Below are 25,494 nucleotides of genomic sequence, written 5' to 3'. Positions count from 1 at the left end.
CCGATTGAGCGCCAGAGGTGGCGCCTTCGCCTTGGCACGCTCCAGCCTGGCAACAAGGGAGCCCAGCCCAGCCCAGCCCTCTCCCCTCCTCTCCCCTCTGGGATTAGACCCAGCCGCCGCCGCCGAGGCCGCCGCGCGGAGCCCACGCGCCAAAGTGCGCCCTTTCGCCAGGCATTGGCGCCGCGGCCAACCGACGAGCGGGGAGTTGCTTCGGGTGAATTCTTCAGGGACGGGAGGCGAGCCGATCGGGAATTCACTTGTCCCCATGGCTCAGTCTGCCCTGGTTCCCTCACCCCTGGAGATGGAAGGGTGCCTCTGAACATGTGCAAAACACCTATTCCCCTCCACCACCATCCGTTTTCACAAGAACAGCCTGCTGGTCAGGGGTGCCAACTGGGATAAAATATTGGGGAGCCCAAGTAAGCTCCGTCCCATATAATTGATCACATGACATGGTGAGCTCACACACGTGCGCGCGCACACACAATTTGAATGGCAATGGCCATCAACTTTGGAGATGGCGACCCCCTCAAATATTTTACTGAAGAGCTGGAAGGACCTGGGCCCCTAGGAGTTGGCTCCTATGCTGCTGGATCCTGCACATGGCCGATTCTCACAGTGGCCAACCAGAGCACAAACCCTCCCGTGGTTTCCAGCAATGCATTTGGAAGCATTCCTACTTCCAACTGTGGAGATACAGCATTGCATCGATAGCCCTCTCCTCCATTAATTATTATTATTATTATTATTATTATTATTATTATTATTATTATTATTTATACCCCGCCCATCTGGCTGGGTTTCCCCAGCCACTCTGGGCGGCTTCCAACTGAATATTAAAAACAGTACAGCATCAGACATTAAAAACTTCCCTAAAGAGGGCATTAATTTGTCTCAGCCTCTTTTAATGCCATCCAAGTTGGTGGCCATCCCTGGATCCTGGGGGAGTGTGTGCCATAGCTGGACTATGCGCTGCATGAAGAAGTACTTTCTTTTATCTGTCCTGAATCTTTCCACATTCAGCTTCATTGGATGTTCACAAGTTCTAGTGCTATGAAGGAGAGAGAAACCTGTTTCCCAGCCCACTTTTTCTGTGCCATGCATAGTTTTATAAACATCTATCATGTCACTTCTTACATGCCTTTTTTCTAAATTGAAAAGTCCCAAATTCTGCAACCCTTCTTCCTTTTTAAAAAATATAATTTTTATTAAATTTTCTGTTTTACACTTGAGAATATACATTTAAACAACCTCAGTCAATGGCTTCCCTTCTCTTTCCATGGTTCATTTTGTATAGCATAAATCACTGTATATTTTATATAAACTAAACCATTCAGTATTCCATTATTACTTCCATCAAAACTTATTTACACTGCTGAATTTATCTTAATGCTGCCAACGTTTTCAAGTGTACACAATTCCCCCCCATATATTCAATAAACATTTTCCAACCTTCTTTAAATGAATGTTCTTCTTGTGCTCTTATTTTATAAGTTAGATCTGCAAGCTGCGCATATTTCTATAGCTTAAGTTGCCATTCTTCTTTGGTTGGGACCTCGGTCGTTTTCCATTTTTGGCCTAACGAAACATGGGACGCCAACCCTTCTTCCTTAAGGGACTCTCTCCATCTCATAGATCATTTTGGTTGCCCTTGGCTGAACCTTTCCCAACTCAGCCCAACCCAGAACTAGGCAGGTTTGCTCAGATGTAAGTCTTAGGGGTCCAGCGGTTCCCAAGTTAAGTGTTCTCACACAGGACCAGTGCCTTAAGCATCACTGAGCATCTCTTGTGGTGGTTCAAGTGCTCACAGGCATTGCTTGATTAGGTGAGATTTGATGGCTTGCAGGTACCTGATCTACACAGTCAGCAGGATAAGGGGATAGGGCAGACTGCAAGACAATTGAAGAGTTGATAGAACCTTACATCATTGAGTTTGAGTTCCAACAGGTATCAAGGGAGCTGAAGTCTCCCATGACTACCGTATTGCTCCAACGTTATGCACTTGGTGCCTGGCCAGTTGAAATGGCACAGATTAAATGCATGAAAGGCAGAGAGCCTAAGAGCTCTTCCCATATCTGGTTTTATCGGGGCAGAAAAGAGTGTGGAAGCTCTTCGCCTTGCTTACCTTTTCTCCCAGGCTCTGGAGGCCATTGCAAGATGTTGGATGGCCCCATGAGACCTTGCGCCAACCCCAGAAGATAAGGTTGCTTGTGCAGGGAATGTAACCCCCGGTGTAAGATACAACTCCACTCTGTATCTTGGTTAGTTGGAAGGCCTTCCCACTTAAATGGTCTGATGTGTTGCTACAGCAAGATTAGGGCCCCCAGCACTTTTCACTTTTAAAATTAAGTATTGCAGGGCTAGATTCCATGGAGCTGCATGGATCAAAGTTTCTTTTGAGCCAAAATACAATAGGTTGTATACACACTCCTGTTTACTCTGAATCCAGTGCACTCCCGCTGCCAGTTTAGGAAGTGGTGTACACACATTGGCCACAATCCGTATCTGCCCTGTCATTTCTTATTAAATACTGTGCTTCCATGTGTTTCCTCGTAAATTGCCTTAAATCGGAATTGAGAAAAAGAATGTCCTCGCTGTACTTTAAGCCAGTAATGTGTGCACAGCCTACGTATGGAGAGAGCAATTTAAAACTCGGTAGTGCAGGAGCATCTCCAGTGGAAAGTCATGCACAGAGGCTTTCTTTGCAAGCTGCCACTCACATTGTACATTGTGACATATGGCAAACGAATCCGTCAGGGTGTGTCAATGTATGCTGAAATGGGTATCGCCAAAGGTGGGACATAGGGCATCCATACACCAAGTTTGCCAGGTGCATCTATTACAAGGAAACCTTGCACTACATAACAGGTGGTCCGTGTCCTTTTGTAAAAAAAGGGGGGGGGAAAGGGCGGTGATGGTAGTTTCTTTCATTTAATACAGACCTGTGGAAGAAGTGTAACGAATCCTATTATGGCTGTTGCAGCTGCACTTTGGTGCAAATGAATGAGCCAAAACACAACATCCTCTGGGACTGGCATCATTCAGATTCTCTTCTGCTGGCTTTATCTTGTCCCGAGCTCCTAGAAATGAGTTATTGTCTTTTCACGTTGGGTGGTGAAACACAATAGAAGGATCTGAACTCTGGTCTTGCTTTGGAAGGGAGGGCAGGCAGGCAGGCAGACAGACAGGGAGGACAGCTTTCTGCCTAGCACTGGCCTTATATGAATTTGTTGGGTGGGGGGAACCTTCCCTGCAGAGGCAGGAGGAAAAAAGAAGCCTTCCTTACTCTATTGTATGTCTCTACTGTATAAAAAACTTAGGCTCCGGGGTGGAAGTGCCAACCCTGACTCCTGTGGCACTACAGGAACATAGAGAGCTGCCTTATACCAGGTCAGATTATTTGTTCATCATAGTATTGTCTTCTTTGGCTCTCCAGGGTCTCAGGCAGGGGAATCTTCATGGCACCTACTATCTCATCCATTGGAACAGCAAAAGCCTACAGGGGGTGGGAAGACTGCATTGGAAATCCACCTCCCCAACAAGCCTGCATAGCTCTGCACACTGCAACAAGGTTCCCATTCCAGGCTACCTACGGAATCCTGAGCAGGAGACACCTCACTGGAGTTGGGGCACACAGTAACATTTTCTAACAAGTCCCATTTGTCTTTTTTATTGCAAAATACATTTTTTTTGGTCATGGCACATAAAAGGGAAGGTGAACCAAGTGTGTAAGGGTCAGACTCCACATTACGAAGCCGGACCTGTTTTGGAACGGAGGTGGCACCGAAACACAGTAGTAGAGTCTCCCAGTTAGGTTTCATGGCCAGAAATAACTGGGTAGGAGAAAATCAGCCGAGGAGAGGGAATGAATGAGGGAAGGCAGAACACGGTGAAGATGTGCAGCACTCCCCTGTGGGCAACCTTCCAGAGACTGCATGGAAATGGTAGACATGGCCAGAGGACAAAAGTGAGCAGAGCAATAAATATGAATTGTAGCTTTGTACAATAGAAGGGACACGGGTAGAGCTGTGGGTTAAACCACAGAGCCTAGGGCTTGCCGATCAGAAGGTTGGCAGTTTGAATCCCCATGATGGGGTGAGCTACTGTTGTTCGGTCCCTGCTCCTGCCAACCTAGCAGTTTGAAAGCACACAGTGCAAGTAGATAAATAGGTACCGCTCTGGCGAGAAGGTAAACGGCGTTTCCATGCGCTGCTCTGGTTCACTAAAAGCAGCTTAGTCATGCTGGCCACATGACCCGGAAGCTCTACACCGGCTCCCTCAGCCAGTAAAGCGAGATGAGCGCTGCAACCCCAGAGTCGTCCATGACTAGACCTAGTGGTTAGGAGTCCCTTTACCTTTTACAATAGTCTAGATCTTCACACACTCACACATCCATCTCTGTCCTCCATCCAGACAAGTACTATCAGAGTTCAAGGACACATTTAATCGGGGGGGGGGGGGGATCAGCCAGGAGGGTGCAAAGCAGGGCTGGTGAGAGGACTGGAGGCCTGAGATTCCACATCCTTGATTTTCAACATTTAATGCCAAGACATGGGTCTAACTCCAAAACTGCAATTCTAAACACATTTACTAGATGGTAAGCTTCCTTGGGCACAGGGGATTTACTTCAAAGTAAACATGCGCAGTATTGTGCTGTAAGGGACACAATATAGGACTGAGTCGTTTTTAATACCTGGTGATTGCACCAAACACAGTCACATGGTGGGTGGGTTGAGGGATGTGTGGAAGTGTGGTAAGCAGGGGGGTGTTGCTGAATTCTTGCTCCCTGTAACCCTCAATCCACATAAAACAGAAAAGGTGACATGCCAATGCCATTACAGACAATTACTGATAAAAGCTTTATTAGATAAATGCCTTTACAGTACTTTTGTCTTTCCTATGGCTGAGCACTGAACTATCATCTCAATAAATACAAGCAGGCATAATGTACACTGTTTACAACTTCAATTTGTTACTTAAAATAATGCAAGTGCAATATAAGACAGGTTTACTGTGCAAATAAGAATTTGAAATTACATTTAAAAGATTAGAGAAGTCATTGCTTAGTAGATTACGTTCTAAACCAACAACATAGCTTCCATTACAAATAAATATCATGTAAAACTCATTGAAGAGACTATTGAACAAAAGTTTAAAAAGAGAATACTGTTATTTTAGAGGTATTGCAACTATCAGTGGTCCTTCTGTACATGCATTTGAAAAATCGGACAAACTTTCAAATGCATGGTCTTCAAGTATTTTTGTTTGGTCGGCTCATTTTTCTAAGTGCAGACACTGATCTGAAATCTCAGGGGGTAGCACCAGAGGCAAAGAGTCCTCATTCAAAGACACCAGTAAGTGCAGCTTGTCCAAGCAATCTTGTAAAACCCCCTCTGGATAGTCACTTAATTGCAAGTCCAGCGGTTTCTGATGCTGCAACATCTGATCAGCCAGGCCCAAGCAACAAACAGCCAGCAAGGAAGGCATGTATTTGTTGAAAGCATAGTCGGCCAGGCTAAGTTCAGCCACACCTTTGGCCAGAGCTTTGGCATTCTCGGCCTCCCAGGCGTCAACTTCACAAGCCTCCATCCGCATATGAGTGAAGTGTTCCAGGAAGAAGCTGATGGTGGGGGCTGCCAGGTTGAAGTGGAGTTTGTTCAGAATGATGCACTCCAGGTTGCAGAGCTGCTGCCGAGAGAAAGTGTCACAGCAAAGAGCGAGGAGCTGTTTCGCCTTGGGTGGGTGCACTTCCACCTGAAAGGCACACAAGCAAAGGAAAGAGTGCACACCATTAGCACAAAATATAAAAGAAAACAATGCCTGTGGGTATTTCCAAAACTGGTACAAATGTGTTACTGCTATTATATTCCCAAAGGTAAAAGCACTTCTCATTTATCACCTGTAATTTAGTCAAGGTCAGATGCAATACAACTAAACAGGAACACTTTTAATATACTGCCCACCTCCAGCCTGGTGGGAGTTTAACGTAAGCTTAACTCTCTTCTAGCGAAATTAGGAGTCGGGAACCTTGTGACCTAATTTCACGTGCCTGATTAGGAAGGAAGAAACAGGGAGAAAGGGGAATATGGAGTGAGAAAGCACACACATGCTCAGAGGGGTGGCAGAAGCAGAAATAACGAAAGGAGCACCCTAGCTACTTTTGATTCTAATTCTCCCTATTACAGCCACCAGCCCCATCAACCTCTGGCCTACCCCTCCCCGCCAACAGATTACTCCTGAGGAAAAATGGTGCTTAACAGAAAAAGCTTCCTACTCCTGATTCAAAACAAGAGAATTAAATTACCTCAATTTGACTGTACACAATTATATTTTTTAAGGTTGTTGCTCATCTCTACAACTGCGGGGCACACCTTCCCTGTTTGGGAGAAATGTGGTGAACACAGTGGTTTAGATCCTAAGTTAAGCTAGTTTAATTTCACAGAACTAAAAGTTCCTGTTCTCTCTTCCCAATTGCAGCTACAGTGGTGCCCCGCAAGACGAATGCCTCGCAAGACGGAAAACTCGCTAGACGAAAGAGTTTTCTGTTTTGGAGGTGCTTCGCAAAACGAATTTCCTATGGGCTTGCTTCACAAGACGAAAATGTCTTGCGAGTTCCTGCGGGTTCCCCCCCCCCTTTCCCCCCTTTTTCTAAGCGGCTTATCCGCTAATAGCGCTAATCCGCTAAGCCGTCAATGGACTTGCTTCGCAAGACGAAAAAACCGCTAGACGAAGAGACTCGCGGAACGGATTCTTTTCGTCTTGCGAGGCGCCACTGTACCTGTGACCACATAAAATTGCAGCTACCTGGGACCCTCTTGGAGGGTCAAGGGTCTTTCCTGAACTAAACTGAGATGGGAGTTTGAGGGGCTGCCTATGAAAGGAGGAGATGGGGAACTTTCCTTCTATAAATGTCCTTATGATATATTATGACCCAAGCATGATTTTAGGTGATCTACCCCCACCCTCCCCACATGTTCCTTCTCACTTTGTGCAGGAGGACTCCTGATCTTTCCAAAAGGCTTTTTGAGGGGCACAGATGGCTGCAAGGAGGAAGGAAGGAACAGGAAACTTTCATCCTGTGAACTTCCTTAAGTTAGCTTATCTGATCTTAGGATCCAAGGGATATCAAGCTGTTAGCAGTGAAATACCTTCTGGAAAGGCCCTAAGAGTCTGAGCTACATGTCTGCCATATTATTTACATACTTCCATATAAAAATGAATCTGTTAGGATGGAAATGGGTTGAGATATTTGAATTTATGAGCAGATCTTTAGTATCAGAGTACAAAACCATGTAACATACAAGTGACCCAACTATAGTAAGGAACCCCATGTAACTTATTAAAGGTAAAGGTAAAGGTACCCCTGCCCGTACGGGCCAGTCTTGACAGACTCTGGGGTTGTGCGCCCATCTCACTTAAGAGGCCAGGGGCCAGCGCTGTCCGGAGACACTTCCGGGTCACGTGGCCAGTGTGACATCGCTGCTCTGGTGAGCCAGAGCCGCACACGGAAACGCCGTTTACCTTCCCGCTGGTAAGCGGTCCCTATTTATCTACTTGCACCCGGAGGTGCTTTCGAACTGCTAGGTTGGCAGGCGCTGGGACCGAGCAGCGGGAGCGCACCCCGCCGCAGGGATTCGAACCGCCGACCTTTTGATCGGCAAGTCCTAGGCGCTGAGGCTTTAACCCACAGCGCCACCTGGGAGCCTCTTAAATCACTAGGGTTCAGAGATCCCTTCTCTTATAAGCTGTTCTTATAGTATGTATTCAATAGCAATAACAAACCATACTACCTAAACAAAGGAGAGGGCTGTTATTATAATTATCTCTCAGTATGTTTTTTATTAAGTTTTTATCATCATTGTAATGTGCTTCTAATGTTGTACATGGCCCTGAGATATTTTAATAAAGGGAAGTATATAAACTGAATTAATCATAATCATAAAAAACGAAGGGGAGAGCCTCCAAGTCCTTGTACCTGTTTGCAAGAGATGAAGAGGGAGGTGACCCCTAGGAGTTGGAAGCAGTCAGCAGCCACTGGGGTGGTGGTAAGGAAGCGGTCTAGAGTGTTTACTGCCAGACATAAGGACTCAAAAGAGAAGCCAAAGTGTTTATGCACTGGAATTAGCCAGCTGATCAGTTTGCACCGAGCCTCTGCAGTTATCTGGGAAGCAGAGAAGAGAAAAGGTTACGATGGGGAAAGAGGCAATAATGAAATATAGAGGCAACCATTTACTGTATTATAGACTCTTATTAATGAGAACCAAAATATTACATCCAAGTTTTAGGACATTTACTGAATTCCTTACTCCTGCCTTGTAAATAAGTACTATGTATTAGTTTCAACTGAAATAACAAAACTATTCTCCCATGTGTAATGATTTTTGTGAACACCAGTGACAGAAATAAAAGAAAACAAATTATCAAAAGAGCTGCCATGATGGAGTTTATTTTTACTTTGTTTTAAGGCAGCAATATTTTTGCAATTTTTGTGGTGGCTGCAGAAACCATTCACAAGGCTACAACATAAAGCTTTTGTCCCATATGCACAGAGGAGTTATAAAGGACTGCATAAATGCTGAAAGTAGACATACAACCTTTTCACAAATGGAAGCAGACTGCTGTACACAACAATGGGAAAATATATTCTCAGGGGAGGCATGTACGGAGATGTACTACTCTTTCTTCAGTGTCTCCCACATAGAAACAGTGAAGCACATATTGGGGTAGAGGGTGAAAAGTAGTAATGGGGTTCATCTAGGTTTGCCATATGTCAGGAAAATTCCTGACATGTCCTGGTTTTTGGGGGGTGGATTTTGCCTATGCAGCAAAACATCAGGGAAAACCTGGATGTATGGCAACGCGATGGGAAAAGCAGCAGAAACAGCCCCCAAAGCTTATTTTGGGGGGAGGTTTCCCCAAAAAAGCTCAACAATTTGGGTGGGTTTCTAAAAAGAAGCTCAACAATTTGGGTGGTTTCCTAGGTTCATCTCTCCACATACCATCTCCAAGTGTTCAGATGCACTTTTATTTTTTAAGCCCACTTCTATTCCATGATCTCTTGCTTGCTAGTTATTATGAGTGATTTATAATCCGCAACCAATGTTGTCATTTAATATTGGTAGTATTTAATATTTAATTGCACCATATTATATATGGGATCCTAGTTGCCCTTTATTGTCACCACTCTATTGCACAGCTCACGTGATGGGTGTACAAACATCTATTTTGGTACAATACCTACCAAACATTTACGTGTAACAAAAGACACACACATTTCATGGTGCACACTTTCCCCCTAACCCTCCTTTGTAGTTAAAATTGTGTGTGAAAGGTATAGGAAAATCCAGTAAAGTGTGAAAAAGTATGTGTGTGAAAATGCTTTCATGAGGTTATAAAGCCACTCAGCAAGTTACAGGGAACCAGGCAGAGGGCCTTCTCGGTAGTGGAGCCTTCCCTGTGGAACGCCCTCCTATCAGATGTCAAAGAGAACAACAACTACCAGACTTTTAGAAGACATCTGAAGGCAGCCCTGTTTAGGAAAACTTTTAATGTTTGATGTATCACGGTATTTTAATATTTTTTTGGAAGCCGCCCAGAGTGGCTGGGGAAGCCCAGCCATATGGGCGGGGTATAAATAATAAATTATTATTATATTATTATTATTATAAGCAGCATGTGGGATGCTTTACAAATGTTAAGCATCAGCTTAAGATGCTCACAGGAAAGCAACGTGCCAGAGGTAGAATGAGATTGCAGAGCACAAGCACAGTATGCTAGACAACTATATGCAGATAATTATGCTATTCTTTGCAGTTGCCAAAAATGACAAAGACTTGCAAAAAAATTACAGTATGTGTAACAAAGATGGTGACGTTGGATGTGGAAAATGCAAGATATATTCCAGAATGCATTTTCTAGATGCAAACCAGAGCATGGTGTATAGCTGGTACTCTCTGAGACTCCCTCTAAATGTCCAACCTCTTTTAAGTTCAGGTTCCACTCCACTGACAGCTGTGCCCAATAGCCTCTGATCATAACTTCTCAATGTCTCTCAGGGACAGCCTGTCAGGAGCATTAAGCTTTATCTTATCATGTGGTTCTGTCATCCCAAATTTGCCTAAGATCGTGTAGCTGATGCCTTGCTAAATCAGGAGTGAAGGGATCTTTTTTCCTCACCTACAAATGTTATCAAGTGCTTTCACTTTGCTTTTCGTCTTGAAGAGCTTATAACGACAAAAGAGAAAGCCTTCAGGGATCTGTTTTCTGCACAGAAATCACATGAAAACTGACCATCTTGTGTGACGACCACATCTACTGGTGTAGCCAGGATTTATGTTAAGGGGGGCAGAACCTCAGTTAGTTATTTTTATTGATTTACTTGATGGGGGAAGCTGTCCCCCCTACGCCCATGGTATTTGTGTGAGGATCAGCTGGAAAGCAGCTTTCTCTAGCATGTGTATGGATAAACACTGAAACACGTGTATCTGTGATGCTGATATACCCAGTTTCATACTGCTTCCTACACAAAAAAGTTAGGGGGCGGGGGATACAATGGAAGGAAAGAAAGAAGAAATCTAGGACTCTTCATACATCACACAGAATGTGAATAATGGGGAAGAGCCGGAACGCACCTCTTGTCTCCGCCCCAAAACAACCTATGAAATATCTTACCTGTGCACTAAGTGTACTCAAGAAGACTGTACACGGGAGCTGGGACTTTGCCCAGTCAGAGCGGACACAATTCTGTTCCCACGTTTACAGGATTCGGTGTCAGAGAGAGATGAGAACAAGAGTGTACCAAATACATGAGTAGATGCTCACTTTCTAACCTCGCCAAAAGTTGCCCGCGATTCCCTTTTGTGTATTTCATTCGGGTTTGGGGGGGGGGGATAAAAAAGCAAAACCCCGCCACCCCCACCCACCCTCCGCTTACTTGCGGCTGCTGGGCCAGCGGGTCGAGCGGGTGGAACTTGCCCTCCAGCTCCTTTCGGAAGCGGTACCAGCTCTGCCCGTAGTCGCGGAAGGTCTGCCTCTCCAGGGCTCGCATGGGCTCGCAGCGGCGGCGACCCGGGGACCCGGCCCGGCCGGAGAGGAGCCCCACCGGGGGGGGCTTGCTCTTCTTGACCGGCGCGCGGAGCCCGAGGCCGGCCTCGACGGCGCCGGGGGCCTCGGGGCGCTCCTCGGGGGTCACGTCCTCCGCCCGCTGCCGCTTGAGCGGAGGGCTCCGCCGCCTGCCCGGAGCCTCGCCAGGGCGGGTCGTCACCATGCTGCCGCTCCGGCTGCTGCTGCTGCCGCGCTTATTGCCGCCTCCCGGGCAGCGCCGAGGAGCAGGAGGCGCGCGGGGCCGGCTATATGTTAGGGAGCGACGCCCCGCCCTTTGTCCCGCCCGCCGAGGGCAGCGCCTTCCCGGCCCTCCGCTTCGACGGCTTTCCCGGCGAAAGAACCGCTCTCGGCTCCTCGGCGGCGGGCCGCCTTTTTCCCGCTTGTGTAACTAACTGCTGCAAGCCTGGAGGCGGGGGAAGAGTGTGGGGCGCCCGTCAAGCGCCGAGGGGACCCAAGAGGGCCTTTCTTCCACCCCTCGCGGAACTCCTATTTCCTCCAAATAAACTTCCCCGTGGGGTCACCGCCCCCCGTGGAGGAGGCGCCTGCCATTTTGTTGTGGTATTTATTTCCACCCCCCACCGGGGCCTCGCCTGATCTCCCCATTCGAATGGGCATCAAAATAGTCACGATTTAAGCACAGACATTCAATAATACACTTCAAAACCGGCTCGTTTGTGTTTTTAATTCGTTTATTTAACAGCTCCCCTCGTTTGGCTTGGCTTTTCCTCCCAAGCCAAGCGGGTGGGATTTCCTGGCCTGCAAAAAGGAGAAGGTCCCTTCACAAACGCGTGTGAGCAAATCAAGGGAAAGAAAAAAAGGGTGACAAGGACGACGCCATCTTCCCTCACAGCCACGGAACCTAACTGCCAAGTATCCCCACTCCACGATAAAAGCTATATTCTCAGTTTGTTCATTCAGACGAACTGGTACCCGCACCGAAGGTTTTACTGCACTCGGGTCCATCTGCCACATGAAAACCACCAGAAAGTTACTAAGCGGTGGCAGTTCCATACGGCTTAGATGTCTATTCCAGGCCACCTTGAAGCCACCTTTTCCATTTAAAAGTTCAAGATGGCTTACTAAAGTTGCATTAAGAATAGTCCTGAAGTGCTTTACACCAGGGGGATAAACTTTTTGATCCACTAAAAAGGTGTGCCGTCTGTTAGTTGGATGACCTTTTTAAAAAGCCGGCTGATGGAAAATTCCACCTTAGAAGAGGCATCTCCCCACCTTACACAGAAGGGAATGTCTCTCCCAAGACAATGCTCTTGTGTTATTTGTTTTTAGATTTAATATACCTAATTAGTCCATTTTAAACTTTCACTGGTTGACAGCCGTTGTTAAAATAGTTGCTTAGCAAATTGGGTCCCAAAAATGGCATGGAAATTCTACAAGGAATGTGCAGTGGTGGCACAAAGATACCAGGCAATTCAGGAAAGTGCCTCTATATTTCAGGTGCCCCTCAGGATAGAGTCACTGCTACATGTAAGCCGTACTGCCACATCAAAGCATTTCCAGGCAGCTTATATGTTACTGGTGTATTGTTGTTGTTTAGTCATTTAGTCGTGTCCAACTCTTCGTGACCCCATGGACCAGAGCACGCCAGGCACTCCTGTCCTCCACTGACACCCACAGTTTGGTCAAACTCATGTTAGTAGCTTAGAGAACACTGTCCAACCATCTCGTCCTCTGTCATCTCCTTCTCCTTGTGCCCTCCATCTTTCCCATCATCAGGGTCTTTTCCAGGGAGTCTTCTCTTCTCATGAGGTGGCCAAAGTATTGGAGCCTCAGCTTTAGGAACTGTCCTTCCAGTGAGCACTCTGGGCTGATTTCCTGAAGAATGGATAGGTTTGATCTTCTTGCAGTCCATGGGACTCTCAAGAGTCTCCTCCAGCACCATAATTCAAAAGCATCAATTCTTCGGCGATCAGCCTTCTTTATGGTCCAGCTCTCACTTCCATACATCATTACTGGGAAAACCACAGCTTTAACTATACAGACCTAATACTGGTGTATTAGGCCCTCACAAAGTTCCTTCTAATTTTAACTTTAATAGTAGCACAGGAACGCATGGCTGAAATAAAGCAAATGGATGATTATGCAGTCAGCAATGTCTTGCTCCCTAATACATAGTCCCTTGCTGATTCTTTTTGTTTTGATATGCTGTAGAGTATGACATTACTCAATAGAATGTTATACATACATACATACATACATGTATGTATGTATACATGCTTCCTGCAAGCACAAGTCGGGATCCAGACTAAGTTGCAGTTAGGTTCTACTGAAGTCAACTTGAAAAGTTAGTAAGACTGATAGATTTCAGTGGGAACTGGTACTGTAATACTATCCGTGTCTACTCAGAAGTCTCATGGGGTTCAATGGTTCCCCTGAAATGTGCAAGACCCTGTATCCAACCGGTACAACTCTTTCTGATTGCTACTAGAACTTGCCCCCAAATCCAAGCCATTCTAATCATGTGCTGCTTGGAATGTTGGAATGGTAGTTTCTATTAAGAGGAATCATTATCAATATTTTGACTGTTAGGTGCACAAATGTCATGTTTTGAGAGACTTTTCTGCTGTGTTTTGCACTACATGTGTACCACGTTTCAACTTGTTGCGTATCTTTGAAGTACCTTATCCATGACACTTTGAACTCATTTTGAGAGCTAGCAAATGTCCTGTTTTCAGAGGGTTTTTTCCTACTAAACACAGTGCCCTGGATTACACACGTACAATATTTGAAATGTCAGGGTTGTAGTTAACCTAACAATTTCACTAGCTGTCGTATTGAGAAAATGATCTCACTCTGTTATTAAATTGACCAGATAATGTACCAATCTGCCGTCTGTTAAAACAAGTAAAAAGGAGGATCGGGCAGGAGCAACTTTTCACAGGTCTTGGTCTTCTGATGTAGTTGTGCAGGGCAAACATTGCCCTCAATGCAACAATGTACCCAAAATGCAGCACTTCATTCTTTTGGATATGAGTAAAAGGCAACTCACAACTAAAGTAGGAAGTAAAGTGGAATCACTTTCCAAAACAAAATGGTAAATCTGGGGTAGCATTTTGATGAGGGCAATGTTATGTGGATGGTGCAATGAACTTGCATGTATGAGCAGTGCAAGTCCATCATAATTTGATATATGTGCATCAGCTCTGCCCTAAAGACCCCAGACATCAAAAATCAAGTTGTGTTCTTAACTGCATAGCCCTGTTCTGGACAGCTTCTTGTTCATTGCTTTGGGAGAGTGGAGCAGGATGGAGAGAACTCCTTTTTATATATTCAAATACTCAAAAGACCGTGAAATTTCATGGGAAACAGTCTGTTGAAACTAGGGGTGTCCTTGCCTTGTCTTACACCTCCCCAGATCTTCTACTCTCTATGCACCCCATCCCAAACATTGCCACATCCCACTATTATATTCTTCTTGCTTACCACTGAAATGTAAGGTGTGCCCCTCAAAATAACCTCTGCCATATTACATCATACTCCTAGGAATGAATGCAACCATTTAGTAAAGGAATTCAAAGTGCAGGGGGATATTATGAGGCCAATGACTAAATTTGTTCTTTCCCTTGGGGATCTCAACCTTTAAAAAGCTAGCTTACTCCTAGCCGTCTAATCATAAACTGTTCTTTACTCCAGGTGACTCTAGTAATTAAGTATCAACACTGCTACTAGCTGCATAATGCTGAATTGTTTCTTGATCACAGAACAGTGTTATGACCCTAACAGACAGATGTGTGTATCTGTTCCAACTGGTACTTCCATTAGACACGAATAATTACAAACACTACCAAGACCTTCTAAAAAGAGTACCAAGAGATCTCCTGAAAGGTAGAAAAGCTCAGGAAAATGGGGTGAAGAGTTCCAAAATGGAAAACAAGTGTTTTTGTCACAAATACTTCAGAGAGCTATCCTAAAGTGGAAAGTTTCTTACAACCTCTTATAAGGTTGTTGTGGTTTTGACATTATGCTGAAACCATAAACTTCCCGCATAAGCAAGCCTCTCTATAGAACAGAGAAACATGCCAGGTTGCAGCCCGTCACTTAAAAAGCACATCTATGATGTGAAGTTTCTTTAGCTTAATGTCTGAAAAGCAATTTATTCAGGCAAATTGCTCCCTCTGCTGGATCCATGAAGCAAGCTATCAGACTAGTTTTGTATGTTGCGTGATATAATCCTCTACATTAAATTTAGTAATTTCTTTCTCTTCCTTCCTTCCTTCAGTTCCCAGAATATATGTAAATCATAGCTTATACCTCCTCAATTTAAGATGCATGTTGTTTACCAAACAACCTTGTATTTTTAAGCATACTACTTTGCAATTCCTATTAAAAGGCAATTTTTTATGAGAAAAAGGAGAAAGCAACTATTACCAGTGCTAGAGACCTTACTTCCCAGTCTATCTTATGTTCATGCAGAAAAACGATACATTTCTTATATTTTTAGACTGGTTTCTGTCACAAGAGAATTAAAACTTGAAGATAACAACAAACAGAGCCCTGATCTGTTCTTTCCCCTCAGACTCTTGACACTGTTTTTTAAGCTGCCTCAGTTCCAAAAACAACAATAAAACTAAAGGGGAAAGGCAAATCCTCAATATATGTAAAGCACTGACCAAGCACCACAGCTTGTCAGCAACAAACAATTAACTACCATAGCAATAAGAACAAAATAGTATACATATGTAGCTGCAAATGAGTTTCATTGCAACTCTCTGAAAATGAAATGCAGTGCCTTAATTTATCTAGAAAGTCAATCTTTAGTGTTAATAACTGTTAACATCAAGTGTGAACAAAATATATGAACTTCATTTGTTGCATTCCAAACTACATTACAGATCTCAATCATTTCAAGGGTTGGTTCATTAAAAAAACAGGGTTCATCACCAATGGCTTATCCAGATGAGAAAACTGGAAGCTTCAGCTGGTGAAAGGGAAACACGTCACATTTTGCAATCTCTTAAAAGTTTTCCAAAGGCCTTTTTCGTATGGTATATGCAACAAAATATTTTATCCTACTTAAAGCTAATAAATGAAACTGACATCTCAATTTGCAAAATACCACATTCAAAATAAGAATAGAAAATTGGACAAGGAGCTCATGCAGCTGTTAATTTTATAAGAACATAAATTGCAATCCAGTGTTGAACCTTGATAGATCTGAGTTCACATTGTGGTGACCCTGGGGCAAATAACTCTCACAACCTTATCAACATCACAGGATTGTTGTGATGATGCAGCAGCAATATAACCCTGTTTATCTTTTACTTTGATCAATCTTAGCAGGAACTTTCCTATATATTTCAATACCGGTCAGATAAATGTAATACATTCATATTTTGTTTCCCAATTATGCTGTCTGAGCCAAAACAATGATTTGAAAGCTCAGCTGAATATGAGTGGAAAATATTTTATTTGGCTGGATTATAGATTCATTGCTGGTATCTAAAGACTGAACACAGTTCTTGTAGCTTCTTTGCAGTACATTTAAAAAGTGGGGAGAGAAGTCAAATTCTGTAAAAAAGACGAAGGCAAATGGATGCTTAGAAAGAGGAAGACTCTGCAGGAGAGAAGTTCCTCTAAGATTTAGGCTTATTAAAAAGTAATGGTTATTTTATTTTTCCTTATTACATCTTTTCTTCTGAAGAATGTACTTTTAAATTCTTGATGTGCAATGCTAAATATTTATTTGTAAAATACCTTTAACATTTTTTCTCTCAAGGTTTGGTACATACTCAATTCAGGCACATGATGTCAAAGCAAAAGAGAGTGGGTTCTAAAGGATTAATGGAACTCCAGAACTAATGGCTTCTACAAATACTGATTTGTAACTTGCTCTCTCAAACTCACTGCATGAGTAATAATCAAAGAACAGCAATTTTGTAAAATGTATTGCATCAAATTACCATGATGTAGATAAAAATCCTATTGATAATTATGTAGCACATATACTTTGGCAAAGAAAAGTCTCCTGCTCCCCAATTGCATATTCCTAAAGAGAACTAAAACCTATTCCATAAATTCAAATTCTGCTCTTGAAAACATAATCAAGTTAAGTTCACACTTTCTGCTTGACATATATCACATTAATACTGAAACCATTTATGTTGATGCCACAGTTTAAAAACATTCCAACAAGGGCCACCCAATTTTATTGTCATTTTTACAATGCATTCCTATTCTTCACAGAATGACATAGAAAATATATGCAAAGTCCAAGCAGTTTCCACATGATAGTATTATGTTCTTTTACAGTTAGCATGTTCTTTACTTTAGATATAAATTTCTTCTTCCAATTATTGTGGTTCTGTAGTTGCAGCCAAATTCTTGTTTCAGGTAGTGTTTTCTGTTTTTATCAGTTCTTTGATGATGTTCAAAATCTTATCATCTGGGGAACAGAATGACAGTAAGTGCTGAAGAATGGAAAATTCAGCCATATTTCCCAACCCCGTCAAGAATTATAATCATGTGTATTGTAGATTGTCACGCTGCACCCTGCCTGCTAAAAGCAGCACAAAATATCATGAGGGCTGAAATGATAAGGAAGTGAAGTTCAGCCTCTTCAGATCTGGGATATCAATGTACCTGAGGTCGCTTGACTATTCACAAATTAGAATTGTGCACACAATTAAAGACATGGACCATAGATATAGAGTTCTCAGGTTATGGTTTAAAAACCCATAAATGCCCCTTCTTGAGTTTAAAAGAATAGGTTGGAATATACTCCTGAGAGCTATCATGTTTTTATTTCTAACAGTGAGTTCATCGATTTTTCTAGCATCAATCACCAAATGCCGCATTTTAAATCCCGCCACACATTGATTCACAACTTGATTCCTATGTTGAGATATTTGCCTAAAGTAGTTGAGAGATAACCATCTGCAGGGGCCAGTGCTAACAATTTTGTGCATTCAGATTGTTAAGCTATTGTTGTGGTTATTTAGTGTTTGCAATGATGTCCGGTCTCCCTCAGATTTTGCTCAGAAAGAAAAACTTGCATAAAATTTAGAAAGCGTGCCAAGGAATTTGGACACATTAAGCTGTTGAACATGAAAGAAAGTGAGAGGCCTTGTTATCTGAAGCTATGCTATGTACACACAATGCATTGTGTGTGTCTCATGCTAAAATAAGCTCATTGTGACTAGGGCAAAAGCAGAAATGGCACTTGTGTGCTTGTTACACTGGAAATTTGAGCTGCTAAGTCACTATTCTGCATAATAAAGGTGGTTTTTTTTAAGGTTTATAGTTATTTTGTTTCAGTAAGAGTTTACCTTAATCAGTTTTGCATTTTATTTTGGTGACTTATCCACAGAGAACTACTCTATTCATGTTTAATGAAAGACACAATACCAAATTCAAAAATAAGTTCACACTAATGTTTACCTGTATCTCTGTGGCATACAGGCTGCAACGTATTTGTTTCAATAGATGGACCCTTTCTGAGCACACATTCCTTTGTGTGTATGAAAGATAGGCCCCTTTATTGAAAAGAATGTAGGAATCCTTAAGGGAGAAGTCCATGGATATATGGGGACTCCTGCATCCAAACATAACTGAAATATTGCAATGCACTAGCTTACACCAAGAAAGTGCTCACAGTTGAAGAAATCTGTGGAAAATAGTGACCTCCCCACCCCCAGTGGTATATGATATTCATCCATCATTCATAAAATCTAAGAGAATGACGCATATGTTTTGCTATTCCACAAATTTTACATATACTGAGTTCAATATTTTTATGGCTGTGCTGTGGTTGGGGAATTACCTTCAAGTGACATTTTAGGGTTTTCAAGTTTTTGCTTTAAAACAGACTCGATGAGTGCTCTCAGTTGCTTGAAAATCACTGCGATTTTGACAGGAGCCTGCAAAAACAGGAATATTCAGTCTTACATTTCCCCTTCGGAACAGTTTGTTAATAACATATCAGATCTTAAAGATACATTTCCCACATACAAAAATACAAGTTATGTCAGATGTTGTCAGACATAAAACTGCTGTTCAAAAGAAACCATGGTTTGCTGGAGTGAGAACAAGTGATGGAACCTTCCCATCCCTCTTTCTTTTGCATGCCTAGTGTGAGAGAAAACTGATTTGCTATATCAATTTCCTGCCATATCCAAAATCAGGATGATTTTATTTGATTTGTAAAGCAGGTTTATAAGAAGCATTTAAACTGGTTTCCTGGCTCAGAAGTAATGGGAAACTGTGTTTTAACAAACTGGAAGTCTTCTCCCAAGCTGGGTGGATAAAAGGAGAGCTAAACATACCTGAAAATGGATCCAGCCATCAACAGACAAAAGCCGTTCACGATGCAATACTTCTATGTCTCCGCCGAAAAGTAAAATTGGGAAGGGGGAAATCAAAGTAGTTTCTTTCAAGTACACCTTGGCATATCTTATCTGAATGAAAGCACAAATAATTCAAATAATTATGTTACTTGACTCAACTGCCACTTCTGATATAGCAGTATATCATTGTTCTGCCACAGGGAATTGTTACACACTACCCTTTGAAAGCATGTTGAACAATTACAGTGGTACCTCGGGTTACGTACGCTTCAGGTTACATACGCTTCAGGTTACAGACTCTGCTAACCCAGAAATAGTACCTTGGGTTAAGAACTTTGCTTCAGGATGAGAACAGAAATCGTGCTCCGGCAGCAGCAGGAGGCCCCATTATCTAAAGTGGTGCTTCAGGTTAAGAACAGTTTCAGGTTAAGAACAGACCTCCGGAACAAATTAAGTACTTAAACCAAGGTACCACTGTACGCCAAATACCATGGGTCACAATGAAAATTTGACCGTGGCTGTTCCCAAACCTTTTCTCCCACGGATGATGTGAAAGTTGATGAAAGTCATGGGCAGACCACTTAATGATTGTTCTTCCTCTTGTGGCAATTCTAAAGCACTACCCTAGATGCTGTATGGTTTTTAATTGGTTTTTTATTGCTTCTTTTACTTCTGATAGTGTATTTTACTGTATTCAATTTGAATTCCATAAAATTCACACTGCAATAAAATAAGCAATAAAAATACATTTAAAAATCAACATGAATATTTAATGCACACATGCTGTGGACCACCTGAATGAAGCTTGCAGATCTCTAGTGGTCTGTGGACCATAGTTTGGAAACCACTGTTTTACAAAGTACCATAGATCTAAGATGTTGTAGGTCATGCCCACTTAAACCAAGGCGAGAAATCCTGGTCCTAAATAGCATATCGTTTTCCTAGCACTGCAAGACATCTTACTCAAGTTTTGTCGCGCCATTTCCTCTGCTTGGCAGAATGTTGCAGATCTTACCTTTTCTTGATATATCAACCACCCATAGGTTTGCAGGACCCTGTTCACAGAGGAAGGGTGAACTTGGGCTTTACCCTGAGCAGTCTCTGTTATGCAAGCCAGCTTCTCGGTGATATCTACAGACTTGGTGTACATTATCTTCCCCACATTGTCATAAAGCCCAGCAGTCAGCACAGCTTTAAGGAGGACCATTTCTTGCAGCGAAAGGGAGTGTGTCCCTTCATGGTGACAGGAGGGCGCTGCAAATCCTGCTGCCCGCACCACCCTGATTAGCTCTTTTTTAACGTCCTGAAATAGATGCAAATGGCTATATTTTAACAATTCATTCACTATTCAACAACAGATTTTCCAACGACGGCAGCCTATTTTCTTTTACTTTATCAGGTAAACTACACTTGATTAATGAAGATACCAAACACATTTACATAAAAGAAACTTGATTGCATTTCATTTTAGTTTCTAAATATATTATAAACAGATAATAAAATTTATGATTTCTGCATGCTGGTTCTATTATTAGTTTAGTAATTAGCCTATAAAGTTCAGGGCCCAAATATCATGTATTACTACAGCAATTTAGAGCCTCGATTGCAAAAGGGGTTCCACACCAATCAGAAAGAGACAATGGAGTTTAGCCCCATTTATTTTGCATTATTTGCATGGAAACAGATACAGTACCACTTTTTCCAATGACGTTTAGGGTTACGGTCGTTTTAGTTGCTAGATGAGAACATTTAAGGCCCCACTCCACTTGGGCATGTGGCTTAAGTGAACATGTATGGGTAGGAAAGAGGCATGAGCGCATGAGCTCTGCCCCCACCCACAACATTTTAGAATACTGGAAACATGAGCAGCCCGAGTACATGCGTTTTCCCCTCTGCAAACTGTCACCCTCTAAGTTCCACAAGGTGAAGAGGAGGGGGAGACCTTGTTCCAACAGGCCTTTGGGAACTGACTGCTTTTAATGAAAGCGCTGGTGTTGTGCTGTTTTGATTTTAATTATTTGTATGTTTTAAACATATTTTTATATGTAAAGGTAAAGGTAAAGGTACCCCTGCCCGTACGGGCCAGTCTTGACAGACTCTGGGGTTGTGCGCCCATCTCACTTAAGAGGCCAGGGGCCAGCGCTGTCCGGAGACACTTCCAGGTCACGTGGCCAGCGTGACATCGCTGCTCTGGCGAGCCAGAGCCGCACACGGAAACGCCGTTTACCTTCCCGCTGGTAAGCGGTCCCTATTTATCTACTTGCACCCGGAGGTGCTTTCGAACTGCTAGGTTGGCAGGCGCTGGGACCGAGCAGCGGGAGCGCACCCCGCCGCAGGGATTCGAACCGCCGACCTTTCGATCGGCAAGCCCTAGGCGCTGAGGCTTTAACCCACAGCGCAACCTGCGTCCCATTTTTATATGTACATGGTTTTAATTATATTGATTTTTCATTGTTTTTTAATGGTTTTCTTGTCAATGGTTTTAGCAGTTCTAGTTTTTTTCTGCAAGCTGCCTTGAGTCCTATCAGGGAAAAGGGCAGGATAATAATAATGATGATGATGATGATGATGATGTGTGTGTGGACATGTGGTGTTCTCCCCACCTTGTGTGTTTGTTTAAGCCACTTATAAATCCCTAAATAAGGCTGAAGTGTTTTAAATGGCAAAATTGTTGCTGGTACCTCCAGAGTTAATAGCGAAGTTCTGTTGAGGAAATTTCTCCTGCAGTAAGTCATTTCAGCACGGTATCCTCCTTCATGACGAGCTTTCTTCCATCTAGGCAAAAGAACAACAACCAACTCTCCTAATTATTATAATATAAAAACTCATGATGTAAGAACACAAATCAGTCACAGTCAAGGAATATGGGAAGTAGTGCTTCAGAATGGAACAGGCTTAGTCCTCATGAGGCTGTTTTTGGGGTCCCCCCTTTCCCTTCCCTAAATGTTCTTGAAGCTCTGCAAACTTTTGTGCTTCCTTGATACCATCCCTCTTTTGTGGGGGTGTAGTATTATAGCACTGCTGCAGTTCCTTGGCTGGAACACCCCCTTCCCTAGGTTAGCACTATGGCAACTGCATTTGCAACATAGACCATTTCTGTTGGCACTAAAGGCAGTTTCTTCTGAAACAGAAGACACAGTGAGCAGTTACGGCTGCCATAACACTGTATCCTTCGTACTTCCCCAGTTTCAAAAGTGTAGCATAACACTATGACAGTAATGGGAGGGCAGACTAGTTAAGTTAACCCTAAGCACGTTGTAAACTACACGGGTGGCGCGGTGAGTTAAACCACAGAGCCTAGGACTTGCCGATCAGAAGGTCGGCGGTTCGAATCCCCATGACGGGGTGAGCTCCCGTTGCTCTGTCCCTGCTCCTGCCAACCTAGCAGTTTGAAAACACTTCAAAGTGCAAGTAGATAAATAGGTACCGCTCCGGCGGAAAGGTAAACGGCGTTTCCGTGCGGTGCTCTGGTTCACTAAAAGTGGCTTAGTCATGCTGGCCACATGACCCGGAAGCTGTACGCCGGTTCCCTCGGCCAGTAAAGCGAGATGAGCGCCGCAACCCCAGAGTCGGTCACGACTGGACCTAATGGTCAGGGGCCACTTTACCTTTTTAAGCACCTTGTATAGTCTGGATAATAAATAATAACGAAAGGTTTATCACAGAATGCATTCTTTTGATCAAAATGCTTTAGGAAAGAATACTTGAGTTACCCCAGATATGCCTGGTAAATTGTTAAGTGGTCTGAGTTTGCCAAAGCCAGAGATGATTTCGCAAGGTCTGCTTCATCTTTTCTTCCAATTGGTGTAGTAAACGGAGATTTTTCTGTCATTACTGCAGCAAGAGTGGCCTGCAGACCATAGTAAAATATGATACATTAAATCCAATAGCAATTACATCTTTATTCCCACCAGTATCTATTTCATTAAGCTTGCATGAGATCAAGAACCAAAGTGATTACACAACCACAGAACTCTACTACACAATTCAAATAATTCAAAGAGCTGGAAGGGACCCAGAGGATCATCTAGTCCAACCCCCCCCTTTGCAATGCAGGAATATGCAGCTGTCTCTTATGGGGATCAAGCTTGCAGCCTTGGTGCTATCAGCACCACGCTGTAACCAGCTGAGCTATAATTTGTCAGTGGAAAAATGAAAGCAAGGAGTTAGCATTACATGTGATCACAGATTTCTGAAAGATTTGGAAAGTGAAAGACAATGGCACATAAAAGCTGCCCAGATCCATTTCGTTCAACCTTCTGTTTTTAAAAAATGCCAAGTTGGAAATTTCTAAAACCTCCTAAGTAAGGCATGATGAAGACAGCTATTTTCTTTATCCTACCAGACTCTTAATTGAGCAATGTTTCAAATATATTATTGAAAAATACATCCTATTTGGCTATTGTTACAAATTTCACTCCAGTTTGCCCTGAAACAGCTAAAGTGGTGTGTACAGACAGACAGATATAGAGATCGATATATGCCTTAAGACCATAACAGGTCCTCAATATTAACAATTATTTTGCAAGCACTGATACTGTCTAAAGTTTAGAAAATAGTCAATGTATTGGCGGTCAACTTACCACTGGTTCCAAGCAGCCAAAAATAGCACCAAATATCAACATTTTACCAATCTTTACATTGACTGGTAATGCTGCAAGATGTTGGCCTAAAGGAGTCAGTTTTGGCTCACTTAATTCACAAGCCCCAATCTTCCGTAGAACGTTCATGGCATTGCCAACTACTTGAGGCTGAGGTGGGTCTAAGGCCTTGGAGAGGAAATCTTCAGGAGAGCCAAGGTTACATTTCTGTAGATGACCCAAGAGCAAGGAAGAGATAAATGCATCTAATAGCATCCTATAATGCATCCTATAATACAGTGGTACCTCTAGATACGAACGGGATCCGTTCCAGAGCCCCGTTCGCACCTAGAAGTAAACGTAACCAGTGATGGCATGTCTGCGCAAGCGGCGAAACCCAGAAGTAACGTGCTCCATTACTTCCGGGTTGCCGAGGAGCGCAACTCGAACTAGCTCAACTCGAAGCATATTTAACCCGAGGTATGACTGTAATAAAGTATAACTTTATGGATATATGTCCTCCACCAAAATACACATTTACTCAAAAGTATTCTTCTTTACAGTACTTGCATTCATGTGCATGACAATATAAAACCTCATCATCTGTTCCTGCCCTCTCTCTGCACGGATCAAATAGGTGCTTAAGACAAAAATAAACTTTTCCATTTTTTCTGCAGGCCTTCAGAAATCAAACCCAGCCTCTTATGCTTTCCCGATAAATCAGAAGTATTAATAATTGAAACAGAAAAGCTCTTACCATGATGTGAAGGCACAGTTCTTCCAAGGGCACCCGCAATATTTCTGGAACAGAGTAGTCTGCAAAACTTTCAAATCTGTAAAACACACAAAGGAGAGATGCAGTAAGATGTGGTCCATACTGCTAAATCTTCCATGTGATTATGTACACAGGCGTAACACAGTGTTAACTAAGCTGGCGGCCATTTCATTGACTGAGGATACTGGAAAACACAACAATAGTGCAAGTTAGTTCTAATCAAGATCTGACTAGTTTGGGCTCTGCTAATTCTATCGAACGCCTGTCAATGTCCATTGTGAAACTCACTGTGGGTGAAAGGGCCTTTTTCACTTAAGTACTATGCAGAGAAATATTTTGGGGGCAGAATACATGTAGTCATTTAACAGCCAAGTGAAGAACCATAACAGATTATTTGCAATCATTAGGCTTTAAATATATTTAAGTATTTTTTATTATTTTTTATTCTCATTGTAAAGAGCTTTGGGACTTTTGCTGTGGGAGAAGATGCATAAATTCAATAAACCTAAGCCAATCTCAGTGCTGCACTTTAAATAGATGGTTCTGAGCTAACACAGTACTACTTGCTTAGCGTCTAAATCTCGAAGGCCAAGACAGCCTTACCTATCTCTGGTGTACATTCGGAAGCAAAATCCATCCCTCACGCGACCAGCTCTCCCTTGACGTTGTAGTGCACTAGCTTTACTGACAAACGTCTCTTCCAATGAGCTCATTTGACTGCTTTCGTGGTATCTGG

General features: G+C 43.0%; 2 protein-coding genes across 3 annotated transcripts in view; both read right to left on the bottom strand.

The window, feature by feature from the left end:
* Positions 1-4,835: 4,835 nt before the first annotated feature.
* On the bottom strand, positions 4,836-12,676 carry CCNO (cyclin O). The gene is made up of 3 exons (XM_079995071.1): positions 10,934-12,676; positions 7,976-8,161; positions 4,836-5,754 (listed from the first exon to the last, which is right to left on the bottom strand). Exons 1-3 carry the CDS (start codon positions 11,264-11,266, stop codon positions 5,275-5,277), a joined length of 999 nt encoding a protein of 332 aa, XP_079851197.1. The 5' UTR covers positions 11,267-12,676; the 3' UTR covers positions 4,836-5,274.
* Positions 12,677-16,511: 3,835 nt separating this feature from the next.
* DHX29 (DExH-box helicase 29) overlaps positions 16,512-25,494 on the bottom strand; it is a 28,123-nt gene continuing 19,140 nt past the window's right edge. For both annotated transcript variants that reach the window (XM_079994691.1, XM_079994692.1), the window contains 9 exons: positions 25,362-25,490; positions 24,741-24,816; positions 23,987-24,211; positions 23,117-23,253; positions 22,085-22,178; positions 20,419-20,706; positions 19,383-19,514; positions 18,881-18,977; positions 16,512-17,503 (listed from right to left, as the gene is read on the bottom strand). In XM_079994691.1, the coding sequence (XP_079850817.1) occupies positions 17,448-17,503; positions 18,881-18,977; positions 19,383-19,514; positions 20,419-20,706; positions 22,085-22,178; positions 23,117-23,253; positions 23,987-24,211; positions 24,741-24,816; positions 25,362-25,490 (1,234 nt within the window). In that variant the 3' untranslated portion in view covers positions 16,512-17,447. The remainder of the gene's footprint in view (positions 17,504-18,880; positions 18,978-19,382; positions 19,515-20,418; positions 20,707-22,084; positions 22,179-23,116; positions 23,254-23,986; positions 24,212-24,740; positions 24,817-25,361; positions 25,491-25,494) is intronic.

The sequence above is a fragment of the Podarcis cretensis genome (genome assembly GCF_951804945.1).
Source record: "Podarcis cretensis genome assembly, chromosome: 11".
Classification (NCBI taxonomy): domain Eukaryota; kingdom Metazoa; phylum Chordata; class Lepidosauria; order Squamata; family Lacertidae; genus Podarcis; species Podarcis cretensis.
Note: the sequence above shows the minus strand (reverse complement) of the source record. Positions and strands in the feature narration are given on the sequence as shown.